Source organism: Periplaneta americana, chromosome 16 (assembly GCF_040183065.1).
Source record: "Periplaneta americana isolate PAMFEO1 chromosome 16, P.americana_PAMFEO1_priV1, whole genome shotgun sequence".
NCBI lineage: Eukaryota > Metazoa > Arthropoda > Insecta > Blattodea > Blattidae > Periplaneta > Periplaneta americana.
In genome coordinates, this window is record NC_091132.1 from 166,780,023 (window position 1) to 166,797,861 (window position 17,839).

General features: G+C 33.2%; 1 protein-coding gene across 11 annotated transcripts in view; it reads right to left on the reverse strand.

Annotated features, from left to right (window-relative positions):
• The window catches only part of LOC138691804 (zinc finger protein 664-like), a 113,184-nt gene that overhangs the window by 83,828 nt on the left and 11,517 nt on the right, over positions 1 to 17,839 (reverse strand). Inside the window, exons 2-3 of one of the 11 annotated variants that reach the window (XM_069814239.1) lie at positions 12,648 to 16,038; positions 12,233 to 12,413 (exon numbers count right to left, since the gene is read on the reverse strand). The exons of 7 other annotated variants lie outside the window; for them this stretch is intronic. Coding sequence is in view for 1 of the 4 variants with exons in the window: in XM_069814249.1 (XP_069670350.1) it covers positions 15,479 to 16,038 (560 nt within the window). In the remaining 3 variants the exon portion in view is untranslated. Of the gene's footprint in view, positions 1 to 12,232; positions 12,414 to 12,647; positions 16,039 to 17,839 lie in introns of those variants that run through there. 3 more of the 11 variants (XM_069814240.1, XM_069814245.1, XM_069814249.1) reach the window with 3 other exon arrangements.

The following is a 17,839-nucleotide window of genomic DNA, read 5'->3' on the forward strand; positions in this document are numbered from 1 at the left end:
CCAAACAATAACAGCTGATAACTCATAATGAAATTGCATTAGAACACTGCCTTCTTAATTTTGTGTTAGACCACAGCCTTCTTCAGTGACAAGCCGGAGCCATATGACGACAACACTTATAATTAACTGTCAAACCGAGGCCTACTATCCAGAACGTGCTGGTGCTAATGCCGATTTTCAATGTAAATTAATGTTACAATATAAGTGTGTGTCGATAAAACGTTAATTGTTGATGTATTATAAACTAAGTGTGTGTTGGCGATAAAAACAAGACAATAAATGAAAATATGGCTGCAGTCTTTAGCAATTTTTACGGTTATTATTAATGATAAAGTGATTGACAATTTTTCTAAATATTAAATATTGTATAAACTACATTTTTATACTCTTACTTGTGGTTTGTAGTGTATCAGAATTCTAGCCAAATTGTTAGGTCTCGCCTGCTATATCAATAAAGTTACACCGTTGATTTTCAAGTTCATTGTAAACAGCTGTTTTGTGATCCCATAAATGTTGCAGTTTTGTTGAAGATTCGGAATGCTTGCTATACGCCAGAACTACCTATAATTTGTAGATGCATACACTCACTTTGTTGGTTTTCAAGGTTTATTTATTAATATTATTTCTTTTGTGATAAATTAGTTATAAACATGTTTCTTTTCACTTCGTACTTACAGGATTTAAAGTTCATTGGGTTTACGCTAATTCGCACATAGTTGATAGATAATGATGTCTTTTGTTACGTATTATGTTGAAGGTATGTTTCTTCATTTTTTCATAGATTTTTATACTTGGCCTTGGCCTATTTAAAATTATATATATATATATATATATATATATATATATATATATATATATATATATTTTAATTTATAACAAATAATTTAGGATAACAGTATTGTTATGGTGACTGGCTTCCTGGGCAACTGAAATATTTATAGAAAAGCACGATAATTACATGATATCCTAGACCTTTCACATCAGAGATAAAACAACATAAAGCGGCAAAACATTGTCACTTTAATAGCCACATAATGGTTAACTGATTGGAATAGGGTATTGCGAGAGTACGTCGTTATTTTATTATTATTTTTTTTTTGGTACAAGTAACATTTATTCAAGTATTTACTTATTTTCCCTTGTACCATAAATAAAAAAACACGTATGCTTTTAATTTTTTTAAGTTATAAGTGACTGTATACAAATACTTACACGATATTCTGAAACTCAAATAAAATACAATTTCGAATTCCGTAATAAAATACATTGAATTTTGATCATATGCACTTAGTTTTGTATCAATCAATGTCGAAAATGTACATGTGACAAAGAAATCAAAGCACTAAAATGTGAAACGCCATGCCTTTATTTCGCCTCCGCCCGCCTCCACTCAGACCTCAGTGTTGCCAAACCTACCCATGCTCCGGTTGTAACTGAAGATGGCTCTGGTTATACCGTAAATGTTATGGTTTTCAGAAAAATAAGAAAGCCATCATTCCAGCATACATATCCAAAGCTCTCTAGTGTGTAGTTCACAAGTCAGCTAGTTGCTAGTCACTAGCATGTAGTGACACTAGCTTTGAGACACGGTACAACTAGAACCTGCGGCACAACCTAACATAACCTAAAACATTTCGCATGTAATGTCGGAACTTGTCTCACTTTTTCGTAATCCTACAAAATTGTCTCACCTGTAAGTGCCTAAGCATTTAAACATTACTAATATTATACTCGGTGGTGTATTTCCAAACAGAAAAGTTTCCTGGCTCTGGGATTTTGGTAGTACCGGTAATCGTTGTCTTCGTCGTCGTCACCACCATCACCATTTCCGCACGAATACTTATAGACTGCCATTATATCAGACGAAAATAGATGGGTTCGAATCTAGATACAGAGGTTGTTAGGTCTGCGAAGTAGATCTCACTATGAAACTGTTTAAATATGAATAAAATATTACTTTTTTACAAATTTAAAAATTTGACGTTGATATGAAAATCATAAAAATTCCATGGCGCCGCTCCGCCTCAAAAAATAGTACCCTGGCACCATCAAGCCTGAAATACACCACTGATTATACTGAACATAATAGTACATTATGCAACGAGCCTATAATGATAGCAATTAAGACGCGAGTATGTTTGTTTATGAAACTCGCTTACGCTCGTTTCATAATTTTCATACGAGCGCCTTAATTACCATTATAGGCAAGTTTCATACGACTTTTTATCCTCGACCATATTTCTAACTTCAAATTATTCAGAAGTATTCATTTTATTCGTATCTAACTCAAGAGTGGAAGTAACCTTGTGCATCGCTCGTTAATTGTGAGATGTGCGCAGACGCGAAACTATTGATTTTTTCCGAGGAACAATAATGTCATTGACCTTGTTATAATCTACAGAATAACATGAACTAATTTTGATATAACCTGGAAATTGATTTAGAATTAAAAAACGAGATGACAAATTGAATTTATTTGAATATTATTTACAATTAACGCTAATCATTATAGTAACAGAACATAACCTTCTGCGACAGTATTGAATTTCCAGCCTCCGTGACGTTTCCCTCGTCTTTGGATTGCATATCCGAGAATAATCGAAAACCTGAACTTTAATGAATAGGTGTACTTTAATGACATGCATTAAAGGACTGCTACCAGGTGTATAATTACCACATTTCGGCACGGTCGAGCATAAACAATAAACAGAAACACTTGCCACTGTATAGATCGAAGTCTGTGCTGTAGCTTTGTGGATCGTACACAGGCAGCAACATTAAAACGAATGAGTAATATAATTTTCATACAATTTATTTACCTCCACATCGTTCTAGTGCGGAAAAACCGGACTAGTCACCAACAATGTACTATAAAGATGCATTACTTTATAGAATTCAATGCCTGTCTTCGTAGTAAATGAAACTAGTTTCCTAATTTCCTACTCACGGACTGTACCAAACGCACTTGGACAGTTCTCGCGCTGTAATAAGATGACAAATCACGTTACGTACGTATCACAGCGCCGTAATACATTTCCCATCAAATGTTTAACTCAGTATTTTTCATATCTGGAATTCAGTACAGTGAAATAGTGGGTGAACAGTATTGAGCAGAACAGATTTCACGTCCGGCAGGCTATGCGCGCAGAGGTGGGGGACTCAAGGGCGCGCGAGCCGTGAAACCTGTTCTGCTCTATACTCTTCACCAAGTATTAGTAGTAAGCGATTACTGTAGTTTTCATGGAGAATTCAAATCGATTTCAATACCCTTAAATTTCCGATATATATCGAAAGCTATTTGAACACGGAAACTGCAGTTTCGAAAGCAGTTATGTTGGTTAACATGTCGAATGGTCATCCTGAAGCCTGGTTGCGTTTTTTAATGAGACGTATGAAATCTAAATATTCTGGCTGTTAATATAGTATGTAATAATGGCTTTTACAAAAATACAAAATAGCATATTATGTGTTAAAATAAGACACAGCATAGGCCTACAAAATTGTGCTCGCTCTTGGTAAAACAGATGACAGATCAAATTACGATCATTCATATGTTTACCGTTCGCGTATTGAAATGGTTTTGATACCCGTTTTCATGCAATCGTACTGAATAGGATCGGATCCCACTTTTTAAGTGTATCGACCTTCAGACTAAAATCGTTTTGAATCTCTGTTTTTATTAAGATTTCAATACGGTAAGCGTATTCAAATCGATGTGAATAGCCTATTCCATGAAAACATACTAGACGTATATAGTTGAGAAGAAACTGGCAACCCTACCCCATTATCTCCTGACTTAGTTGCCTCATGAGTAATGTCTTATAGGGGTAATCCTGTATTTTAGCGTCGTCAGCCATAGATGAGTGATTTTCGTGAATTTGTATGTAGCATGTAACTAATCATAGTTAAACAGCGAATGAAATCAGAGTAGACAACATAGGAAGTACATTTTTTATAGCATAGCCTACTGAATTATTAAACATCTTTTGACATTACCAATAAAGGACACACTACAGGTACAAGAACAGATGCTCAACAATAAATCATACCACAAAAACACAATGAAGAGATCATCCACATTACAGACATCACAAAACAAAACTACTTCACTTACAACAACAAATATTGCACCCAAACCGAAGACTTGCCCATGGGATCACTCATTTAAAGCATATTAGCGGAAATATTCATATACAATATAGAACAGACATATATACTAAACAAAGACAACAACAAATACGTAGACATGTACTGGGACAGATACATAGACGACATATTAACACTATCAGTGGCGGTTCTAGATGCTTAAAACTGGGGGGCCCGTTGGAACAGAAAGCAAGGGATGTCCAAATGCCGAGAAAAATTTTAAGACTTGCCAAAGTGTATGCAAAATAAATAAATTAATAATAATAATAATAATAATAATAATAATAATAATAATAATAATAATAATAATAATAATAATGAAATTATAATTTCGCACTTTTCTCAGAAACTCCTATATTTCGAATTTTGTACTCAATTTCACATTTTGTCGTGGATTAAAAAACCACCATAAGGTATGAAATTTCCTTTTTAAGGCACAATTACGTGATTACGTAGCATTTGGACACTTTTCGCATTTATCGCTACTGCGAAAATCTACCATCTCTAATAATAGAACTTGCATTTAAGTCACATAATTGGGAGGAGAGTTTAAGACATTTCAGTTCACTGGATTCACAAACACTTTCATCGCACTTGAGCTTATCACGGGAAAAAGACTTCAAAATATTACATTGTTTAGACAAAACACAACTAATATAAGAACACTACTAGCATCAGCGATAAATAATTTGCTACTGAAAACTGTTGCGAAACGATGAATTCTTTCTGTGATTGTTAAGAGTAACCTGAAGTCAACACTGTCGGATATGCCACATTTTGAATGCAGACAGCATTGTTGGTTGTACAGAATTATCTAAAAATTTGATTGTGATGTGCATGTACTGGATGTACTATGCATGTTAAAATATTACGTTTAAACTTTATTTCATTTCTTATATTTTTCAAAGAGAATAAATAAACTGTATGTTTAAAATAGCATATCGTTATCTTAATTCCAAAACCTCGTAATTCGCTCGGATATCGATTATCACTTTTTGCGCGTTTCTGAAAGTGTATCCACAGATCCATCGACTGGCAAAGCAGTGAAGCTTAATTTAAAATAGGTACTAGCGCTAATATTGGGCTACTACCCGAGAGGATAAAAAGAAAGGAGGGAGCACTCCAAGCAAATATGCAGATATATTGGTGCAACGGATATGACGTCAAACTACACCTTCTATGACCCATAATCCTTCGCGAATTACCGCCAATCGCCAAATATTCAATTGCTACTATTGGTTTCAGTCATACGTAAAAGGTTTAGAATGGATATGGAGTTTAACAGGAGTATTAGCAGATTATTGTATCAATGTAAATTTCACTGTTGTTACATGGACTGGACATTTAATTTCCACATTCTTTCTTTTATCAAGAAGGATGTTGGCACTCCTTCACATGTTAAAGCATAGGGGGACATATCAACGGACATATTCTACAATTGAGCCGAGCAGAATATTAACTTATTTAAGGCCCAATTGTATAAAACTCCCTAACTAAAGATAAACTTTCATCAAAGATCGAAAAGTGAACCGAGTTCAGACACTTCTTCTATTGTATAAAACTTTTCTGCGATCAAATTACCTTGGTTCAAATGCAATCTAAGTTCACGTGAAAAGGATTTGGCAACATCGCATAAACAGGTGAAATACGTGATGCGCGGACAGGTTTGTTCAGTGTAGCCAATCTAGCGACTTTAACTCTTTTTCAACAACAATTTCTTTTAGCTTTTATATTGCTGAAATAGGGATTTAGTGACCTTTTTAGCACCCCCATAGTGACAAAATTTAATCTTTCTTTGTTGATAATGAAAAATCTAGCGACTTTACAACTACTTTTTGGCGACTTTCCGTACACTCTGTTGGAGACACTGGTTTTTTGTGCAATGTAAATAATGGCGGACAATAAGAAGAAGGTTGACTGTTCTCAGAGTTGTTATCATGTTATGGTGTTTGATACTGCTAAACATAATAAAGCTTTATAAAACGACAATTTTCGTTTAGTAATACAGTTAATTGAAAATTTATGACTGTACCTATCATATCCATTAATAATTAATGGTTGTTATAAACATAATATAATTATAGGTTATGTTATTTGATACTGCTGAACATGATAGAGCCTTATAAAATATAAGATTGTTTGTGTATTAAGGCAAGAAATTGAAAGAAATATATATAAATGTACCTATCATATCTATTAATATTAATAATAATGGATATTTTATTTGCACAATCTGTCAATCGTATATTTCAAACAAAAGAAATAACTGAACTTGGATCATCTAACTTAATCGGAAAAATTTCTTCAGTCAAAGTTGACTTTAGTTTGAGACAAATTAATCTCAGATTAGATTTTATACAACACAAAATTCCAAGTTCGGCTGAAACAAGGATCAATTTAACCTCTGATCTAAGATTAAATGGTTTATACAATCGGGCCTAAAAGAAATAACTCCTGCTGAACTTGACTACACTTTTAAAATATTCACAACAACACGAAACAATTCGTAATCGTAATAATATGAACAAAACAGCTGATAAACACACTGGAAAAATAAATGAACTATGGGTAATTTGACGGAAATACTAGTACACTTTTTTGGTTCCATCGTATCAAGCTTATGGCCCAGGGTTAGATACTACGAAACCATTTAATTTCTTTCTCTGTGAATAAATTTTTAAAACGTGCGAAAATTGAAAATCGACATCCGAACGAGTTACGAAGTTTTGGAGTTAAGGTAACGATGTATAGAATAAAAAAACTTTAAAATTAATGTGAAATTAAGTTCATTAAATTCATTACTTTGCTTTAGCCTACATCAAGTAAATGAGCAATTTATTAAGTAATAATGAAGGGATTTTAAAATAATTATTTCATTAAAACTAGGGGTGCCCAGCCCCTATCCCGGCCCGAAGTTATAAACCGTCTCTGAACACTATACCAAGGAAACAAAACACAGATTCAAAACGTACATCAACACATAAACCAAATACATCCAAAGCTACACTACACATTAGAAATCGAAAACAACAAATCCAGGAACTTCCTAAATATTGCAATAACAGAAGTAGATAACAAACACACCTTCAAAATCTAAGAAAACCCACAACAACCACACACATACACAACACAAAACTGCTCCATTTCAAGCCATGATACAGGCTACTGAATATACCGATGAGCCAGCAATACTACTTACTTACTGGCTTTTAAGGAACCCAGAGGTTCATTGCCGCCCTCACATAAGCCCGCCATTGGTCCCTATCCCGAGCAAGATTAATCCAGTCTCTATCATCATATCCCACCTCCCTCAAATCCACTTTAATATTATCTTCCCATCTATGTCTCGGCCTCCCCAAAGGTCTTTTTATCTCTGGCCTCCCAATTAATGCTCTATAAGCATTTCTGGATTCGCCCATAAGTGCTACATGCCCTGCCCAACTCAAACGTCTGGATTTAATGTTCCTAATCATGTCAGGTGAAGAATACAATGCATGCAGTTCTGTGTTGTGTAACTTTCTCCATTCTCCTGTAACTTTATCCCTCTTAGCCCCAAATATTTTCCTAAGCACCTTATTCTCAAACACCCTTAACCTAAGTACCTCTCTCAAAGTGAGAGTCCAAGTTTCACAACCACCAGCAATACTACAAAGAAGAAATAAATACCATCAAATACATAGCACAAGAAAATGGATACAATGGATACAACTACAACATAATAGAATACATAAAAAAGACAAAACATAATTACAAGAAACATAGGAACACAACACAAGAACATACGAAAACAGAAACACATCCAAGCTCGCATCTTTATTCAGGAAATTACTGGAGTGCGATGTTTGCCTTTCACCAGTTAAGATCGAACATATCTTATTGCATTGTACGAAATATGACCGTGCCCGTCGTCAATGCCCAATTCGGTCGAATCTACATGACGCTCTTGGAAATCATTTTAATTGTGCAAATGCGTTTCTGTGAGTGTTATCCAATACAGGTCTTGACATGCTGATTTAAATTTTATTTGACCATCTGTTTGTTTTACCCTCTGGACTGTTTACATCTGGAGGTTATTTTGTTTTACTTAACTTGACGTTTCGGACCTTCTACATCCGAATATTACAGAGAGTGTAAGGGGTATAAGTGCCGTCCTTTTAACAGTCGTCAGGGACGGTATACAGGATCAAAATGTCCATACAATATAGGGTCAAAACTTGACAGTTTTCCAAAATATATATATATATATATATATATATATATATATTATTATTATTTTGAGTTATACTGCTTATATCGTGTTTATTTATCACTTAACGCCAATATGTATCCCACTGTGTTTTTTCTTTATTATTAATCTATTTTTTTGTGTACATTTTATTCAACTGTCGGTTTCTGGTTTAATTATGTAAATCCTACTTAATTGTAATCTGATACTAATATGTATACTAATGTGTTTATTTTTATTTTTACTGTGTACATTTTTTTATTGAATTATCAGCTTCTGTTTTCATGTGATTCGTATTTGATTTTAACAACATTAATATGTATTCCACTATGTTTATTTTTATTTTATGAGGTAAATTTTATGTAACTACCTCTTTTGATCTCATTATGTACCTAAATTGTATCAGTTTTCCGATCCAGTTTTATGTTCAACTGTGTAAGCAAGTTTTAATCCTGGTTGAGTGTAAGAGAAGGCCTTACGGCCTTAACTCTGCCAGGTTAAATAAAGCCATTATTATTATTATTATTATTATATTGTTAGTAAAATTACAAAAACAATTACATCAGTAGATATATCTAGCAAAGAGTTAATAAATATTTTTGTGTTGTTACGTTTTCGTGAAATTAAATAATAATGCATGCTTAAATTTGTTAATATTCTGGCATGAGAGACGTGGTAACGTTCAGCAGGCAGTACTCTGCACAGACTTAAGTCAAGCTGAGTTCAAGCTCCCTGTCCATAGCTCTCCTGCCGAATGGATGGCAGTTCAGTACAGGGTATTCAATAAACAACTTACAATGTCAACTTTCTGCTATTTAAGGCAGGTGGTACGTGGCTTTCTAACCGTCAGGTCTGATAGTTGCAACTACTTATTAAATTATTGTGTTGTACATAAGTATAAGTTCCACAATGAAAATATCCTGTAAGAAAAGTGTTGTGTAGGATTTTTTTTTCTACGAAGAAGCCAAATAATTCGTGTGTTTATAATTTATGTAGAAAAAATTACAAAACAGGTGGAGGTACAACTAATTTAAAAATCATCATCTTCGTAAACGTCCAAAGTTAAAGGAAAATGCACAAACTAAGAGATCTAAAAGAATTTCATGTAGTTCTGATGAAGCTGATGATGTTGAAAATCAGGTAAGGTAATAAAATTACGATGAGTGTCAATATATTTATATTTTAAACTTATTAATATGCACATTGGCCTACATATAAATATTTTACGATATTATAGAGAAATACAGCTAACTATGTGCAATTATTTGTAGTGTTGTTTATATTTAATGTTAAGATACAGTTCCACCCATCATTATTACCCTAATGTGAGTGAAGTCTTAAAATATCATAACCTTACTATTTGTTGCATTTTGTTCAGATACGTCGTTGATGTTCTTGAGCATCTAATGTAATCCTTTAAACTATCCTGTGGTTGGTTTTAGAGTTAATTGTACATTTTTCTTTGATGTATATTGGCAATAACGTCTCATTTTGTTTTCCTGACTAATTTCACCAATTTGAAAGTTAAAAAAAGAATGGTTAACCGGTTATTTTTGATCGGTTAATCTCCTTTAGGTTAAGTTATTCTTATAATAATAATAATAATAAAAATAATAATAATAATAATAATAATAATAATAACAATTGTAACCGGTTAACTGATAACCAGTTATTTTCCAAGAACCTTCCATCCTTAATTTCTAGCGCGTACGTAATCAATATTATCACTAGCCAATAGGAGTAAGTATATGCATGACTTGGTACGATGGCGTGAGAGGTAGCAAAACTCCACCGTTTTGTTTACTTGTATATTCTTATGTGGAATTGAGTATAATTTCCATATTAATAGACTGTAACGAACACACGCACAGTTGTCCAGAATCCATATTTAGGAGGACAAATGTAGAAAAATGGCATGTAAAAAAATGAAATAAAACCCTTAAATTATTTTTCCTATATAAATGAGTAACACTAAATTGATAATCTTAATCAGCGGAGGTGGCTGCAGAGCAAGATAAGAAGCCGGTAACATGCCACATTTCGCCACCCAGCGTTCTTACTCAGCAAGCACCGTGAGTCTGCTGTTTTCTTTGTGCTGTAACTCTGTTGTACGTGGTCGATTCCATTCATATTTGGTATCAACATGTCAAGTAGTTCTTTGGGTATGTAACACTGTTTGTTTTTGTTACAGTTAATGTTATTACAGCATATGAAATTAGCATGAATGGACACGGGACAAAACATAAATATAACCATTGAGTGCAGACTTTGCTAAGGTATAGCAAAAAAAAACCCTTTGTTCTGTCCCAAAATGATTTTTTTTTCACTTCCTTCAGTATTTACCTCTATTTTAAATCAAGTATTAAAGTGCGCAGATTTGCGGAAGTAATAAATTATGAGTACTATTTTTTCGGGGTGCAGTAGTGCAATTTTTCTCGGTTGCAGTTATTCAAATATCTGTGAACCGAATCTGCTTCCGAAGTACAATTCAGGGAATTCAAGGTGACAGCTTGTAAGTATGCATCAAATAAGCTTCCCGAGTGCCCAAAAGGTGCAAAAGTACCTAAACTGTTACATTTTCCCTCATAAGATAATTTATCGTTGGAGAGCAAGAGGATAAAGAATATACTGGTACTTTTTTTTTTTTTTTTAAGAAATGGACATTGGCTTAATGAACTACTTATTAAATAAGATTCCCATCGTGATAGTAATGAAAATTTATAGAAAATACCCCTGGAAAAAAGTCGTTGATGCCCAAGAAAGCTTTTCCATTACAGCAAGTGTCGAAACAAAGACAATCCAGAGAATTAGAACTTGTATACAAAACAAGTTTACTACCTGTAACTACTGTATAAAGTTTTATAAAAATCTGTTAAGACAGAAGAAAAGTTACAAATTTTGTCTAAATACATCCCCCTGTAAGGGGCACTTCTCCTTATACTAACGTAAACAGATTTTGTACACAAAACAAATATAATAAGTGTAACTACTGTATAAAATTTTATAAAAATCTGTTAGATAGGACAAAAGTTACTAATTTTGTCTAATTGCGCCCCTTATAAGGGGTAGTTTCCCTTATACCAACGTAATCAGAGCTTGTATACTAAAACATAAATGCTACCTGTAACTACTGTGTAAAATTTCATAAAAATCTGTTAAAAAGGAGAAAAGATACTAATTTTGTCTAATTGCGCCCCCTATGAGGGGTAGTTGCCCTTATACAAACGTAATCAGAGCTTGTATACAAAACATACATGCTACCTGTAAGTACTGCAAAATTTCATAAAAATCCGTTAAATAGGAGAAAAGTTACTAATTTTGTCTAATTGCGCCCCCTGTAAGGGGTAGTTCCCATTATATCAACATAATGAGAGCTTGTATACAAAATATATATGCTACCTGTAACTACTATGTAAAATTTCATAAAAATCTGTTAAATAACAGAAAAGCTACTAATTTTGTCTAATTGCGCCCCCATATAAGGGTTAGTTCCCCTTATACCAACGTAATGAGAGCTTGTATACAATATATAATATATGCTACCTGTAGGCTAACTACTGTGTGAAATTTCATAAAAATATGTTAAATAAGAGAAAAGTTACTAATTTTGTCTAATTGCGCCCCCTTTAAGAGGTAGTTCCCCTTATACCAACGTAATCAGAGCTTGTATACAAAACATAGCTATATGCTACTTTTAACTACAGTGTAAAATTTCATAAAAATCTGTTAGATAGCTGAAAAGTTTGTCCCGCTAAATTTGCATTCTAGACCACTGTGACACGTGGAGAATTTGCGCGCTGCAATAAGATGGCAAATTCCGATGCCTATCATAGTAGCGTAATACATCAAATGTGTGCCTACCTCAATGTTTTTATCTGAAATTCAGTATAGCTTGTGTCTCTAGATGTCGCTGTCGAACAGCTGTTAGCCGACGGACCTTGGTGTCGACTCTATTGTCTTCTATGCTCGATGGTTTAAAGGCCTACTACCTGAAGTTGGCTACATGCATATCCGCGAAAATCACTCGTTATTGCTGATGATGCTAAAATACAAAATTATCCGTTATTAGTATCACGAGTTTCCAAACTGTCTTCGGACAGTTGACTAAACAACATAGGCGTACTAAAGGGTAACACTATTAATGGCATCTATCTTATTAAAGACTGTGAACAAAATAAAAAAGAAAACTTTTAATAGAGGAACATGTCCTCGCCCTTCTTAAGTGGCCATCATTTAATGGTAAATCTCTAGGGGAAGAATACCTGTACATACATACCTTTTATCGGTGATCTATATTGCCACGAGCCACATACACGCCAACACTAATCCTAAGCGGAAATATTATCTATATGATCGGAATGTAATGTGTTCAAGTTGGCCGTGTCCGTAAAAGTAATGACATCAACCGGCTAGAAAACTATTTTTCTCAACGAGATACTAACTCGCTAATTTTTCTAGAGGTTTCGGTTACGAAATAGCTCGCTTCTAGTAGCGAAGTATCGTGCTAATAGACGCTTTTGCGCTTGTTTTCGATAGCTGACCGCATGTTTAACTGAGCGATTTCTCGACAGTTCAATTACGCAATACATGGACGTTTTGACCTCTTTATCTCAACCGATGCTATACGTACACAACCAACATCCCACCACATAAAATACACCTGAGAGCTGTCACTGGACAGTGAATGAAACACCTGGGCTATTCCATATGAAATCGATCAGTAAAATGCCTCGCATTTTTTAAATACCTACTCTAATTTTTTCCCTATGTATACAAAGTGCTGGGGAGAGTGCATTTTCAAAAATATACTATCGAAAGTCAAACGGTTTTAGTACTATTGAGCCACAAATTTAGCGCATTTTATAAAAACAAGCCTCTTTCAGCGCTCAGAACTCTGGAACCATTTACTGCAGAACAGTGAACGGGAGCTCATTTTGAAGCTGACATTTAGTAGGTTATGATAAGAAATAATGCTTATTTTTATTGTATACAGAGAGACAGATAATCTGATTTTACTTACTTTTAGGCTTTTTGCCCATTTGTAAAAATGTAAAAAATTTTGAGAAAAAACGTTGCATTATTAAGAGGGATTCGGCATTATTTGCTTAGTGGCTCGGCAATAAGTTTCGAGGGTATTAAATAAATTATTTTCACACGCCTAGACTAGAACGGCGCAGTACCTCACACTGGCCAAGAGCTGAAGATAAGCGAGCATTGGGCGTCATTTTACTCCTGTGTTTATGAAAACTTGTGCTAATGCTAGCCCAGCCATGACTGCTAGACGACACATTACATGTTTGTCTCCTGGCCTTGATTGTCTCGACTACCTACAGTCAGCTGGTTAGTTCACGCACGTAATATTTATTTTTGTTATTTGGTATTTTCAATACTTTCTTATCAACAGTGCAACAGTAAAGAATATGTGCTTATTTGTACTTTCAATGCGGAATCTAACCATATATTTTAAAAATATTTTTTCATGTGCAAAGGCGTCTTAATGAAGAAAAATCTAAATTTCTCCATTTCCATAAAAAGTAAGAAAAACTGTTTACATGTCAATATAAACTATAATTTCTCACCATCAAAATAAACCATGATTTTGATCATTGGGTGAAAGGGTTTCGGAGCCACAACAGTTTAAAGTTGCTAATTTTATGAAAATACGATAAATTAAAATATTTTTAATTTAAACACTATCAAGTTCTGATGCCTCAAACTTTGCACAAAGCATTGTATCACAGTTGTCGACGGACAGAAAAAGTTTTATTGTATTTAAAAATTGCAAGGTCAATTTTCTCTATATTTCGGTCGATTTGAGATGGAATAGCCCACCTACATATAGATTATAATATAGCTCTCACAGTCTAGTATATACAGTCACGAAGCTTGAGTTGTTGAGGGTACTAGGAACAATAGACTGTGCTGGTACTATTTCGCATTGTCCGTAATGAGGTGATAGTAGCGATTCTAGTGGTTAGCAACTATCTATGGTTGCATATTTACTACGTATTGAGCTTCGTTACTGTATATACTAGACTGAGATAGCTACCATAGAAGCAATGGATTTCTCTATAAGTAAAGAGTTGCGGTACAGGTATTTTAGTTATTTTTTTTTATATGAAGGTAGTTTTTTTTTTTTTTCTGAAATCAAGATATTTATATAGACGAAGGTATTCCGTGTACCCAAATTATGAAGAGACGTGAATGAGGTGAATTTCATCATTTCCATAGATCTTTTCGTTCTGCAAAGAAATTTTAAAATGCTACATTTCTTTGGATCAAATTTCTGCACATTTAAAGGACAAAACTAAAATTCTTTTTTTCATTTATTATTATAATGCACTGTTTTCTTAAATTGACTGAACACAATGAGAATGAAATCAATGACTGTTCCAAAACACGCTATGAAATGTTTTATATAAAACAATTTTTATCTCGAAAAGGAAGCAAAAACAAACAAAATTTTATTAAACATGTTTGCTTGAAATATATCAAAGAAGATTAAACCCCTGAAATTAATGACATTACTTAGTATGGTTCATTCTATATAGCATAAGAAAGTTTCATTTAAATTCTAAAATTACACCAATTCAAATTAATCTTCATATATAGTACAAGATAGTTTACTTTCATTTCTAAAATATAACCAACTCAAACGAAATAAAATTATCTTTCATATTATCACCAACTCAAATCAAATAAAACTTTCTTCATATTACATAGTACCAGTTAGATGACTTCAAATTCTAAAATGTAACCAAATAAAATCAAAATTTCCTTTCATATTATACACTAGGTACAAGGTAGTTTAATCAAGCTAAATTTTCTTTCTTATAATAAAGGAAGACTACAAAAGTTTTCTTTAAATTCTAAAATATAGCCCAATCAAATGAAATTTTCTCTCATATTATTCAGTCCAAAATGGTTAAATACTAAAATATAACAAAAAAAATCAATAATTTTCTTTCTAATAATGTAGTGAAGACAGTTTACCTTAAATTCCAAAATCTCATTACACTGTATTTTTATTACCATTATTACTTCTCTTTAGTTGTTACTTTCACAACTAGACACTCTTGCTGGATGAAGAGATGAATGAAATGATTGTTAATTGCTACTAATCCCAACAGCCGAGGAAACTGACTGTGATCCAGTCATTATTTCCAAAGCAAATGCACGCATTTTCGTCCTGAAATTTAACTTCTGAATGTCATTCATTTGCTTCATTATAGGCAAAAAGCTTATCAAGAAATTATAATCTCCATCCATTTTAAAAATCGACAATTTTTCTCCCTGTATGGTTAAAAACGAATCTTCACTTTTTTTCTTGGGAGTTTTTCTGTGACCATCAGAAGCAGAAAACTGACTGTCAGTAGTAATGTTTGATAATGTGGTAGTTGGTATACTTTCATCAGCATTCGAAATTCGATTCTCATTTACATTTTCAGAAATACTTTCTTCCATGTCGTTTCTGGAACAGATTGTAAGTTCCCGGACCTTTGTGCTGGGCTCATGATCGTTTAAGTAAGACATCTGTTCTGAGTAAATCCACTTGCGTTTAACTGAATTAGAAGAGTCATTTTCAAATTTTGTAAAGCTTGCAACATTCTTGAGTTTTTGCCCACAAGTATCTCCAAGGCTTTTCAATTTTTTTTTAACTTCGGTTTCTGAAATACAACGGGAACAAACGAGAACTTTTTAATGGAAAGTTGGTGTATTTTGTTTGTTACATTGCATTAAACTAGAACAGAAGTTTAAATTAAGTACTGGTAACAGATTTTTTTCAGACTTCAAGAAACGGGAAATTCAAACAGAAGTGTATAATTCCCTTATCATATTGCTCATTGTACCATATCACTAATCGTGAGAGAAGTCTTGAATGCAATATGAATAATTTATACAATATACATATGGCTATTCCAACGAAAAACAGTAATGAAGAAACAGCTAAATCTTTCTTCGAAGAATGAGGATTTCCAAATACTATAGGTGCAATAGTTGGGAAGTCCATCCGAATTAAATATCCTTCACAATCTGGAATAGGGCTGGGGACGGAGCGGTTCGGAGCAGTTACTGTGACGTCATTACTTGGTTGAACCGAGTACAGTACCAAGTACAAATTTGTGGTGGCAGATTTAAAATTTAGATAGATTGAGTCGATTTTAGAACGTACTTTGGAAGTGAAACCAAGCGTGTTTTAAAAGTGTTGTAGTAAAGCACTTTTGCTTTGCCAATTGACGAGAAAAAAGTGCTTCTCTTCATTGCAAAATGGCGGTTGCAAATTTCATTTGCGTGATTACAACTATTTGCGGAGTTATTTTGTATGACAGGCCTATTTAACTTTCAGTGTTGTTATATATGACAGACGAAATAAAATTGATAAAATAATTTATAATACTAACAGCTAATAAATTAACATGTGAGGTAAACGTTAAACGCTGCAGCTAATAAAAAAAGAAGATAGAAAGAAATAGGCACCATGAAGCGCTGCCTAAAACACTTAAAAATAACACACAGAATTGTTTACTATTACAGAAAGTGGATAAAATAATCAATAAAACTTGGAATCTTAAACTGAAGAACATAATGTTTATTTATTTTATAACATTACTAGCCTTCAATACAACCATGTTCTCTTTGGTGAAGAGTAATATTATTGATAAATTAAGGTAATTAGGTAACATAATTCGTAGAAATAAATACAAATAAAATTATGACTGATGAGGTAACACAAATCCAATGAACACAAATAGAACAAAAATATAATGCACTTCTTTTTTTAACATATTTTAATATTAATCAAACACTCTAATATGATGATGATAATAATAATAGTAATAATATTATTATATTATAATATATTATTATTATATTACAATAGATTATTATTATTATTATTATTATTATTATTATTATTATTATTATTATTAATATGTATAGTAATATGTTCAGACTGTCAATGTCCATTAGGTCCACTTGATAGGTCATATAATAGCATGAACTCCTCTTCAATACTAGAGGCCTTTCAGCCCACCTTGGGGATAAGGAAATAATTTGTCCTGCAGCAGAAAATATTTAAATACAACAGTACCTACGTTGTTGTCTCCTAGAATTAAGTAAAACTCTGTTTGAATGTTTGAACTGACCGGTAACAGCTACGTTTAACCGAGTAACTTCGGTGCTCCGCTGCCAAGCACATAAACCGATAGAATTGAGTAACCCAACAGTTCTACTCGCTCCGTCCCCAGCTCTAATCGGGAAGCATTATTTCTCTATTGTCCTACAAGATGTTTGCGATTCAGATTACAGATTTGTCTGCATTGAAGTAGGGACCTTTGGTAAACAAGTAATGGTGAAATTTTTTAATCATCGAATTTAAGAAAGTTGATAGAAAGTGGTAATTTTAATATTCTATATCCTTCTTTCTTACCAAACGCAATATTAAAACACCATAAAAACATATTTAAT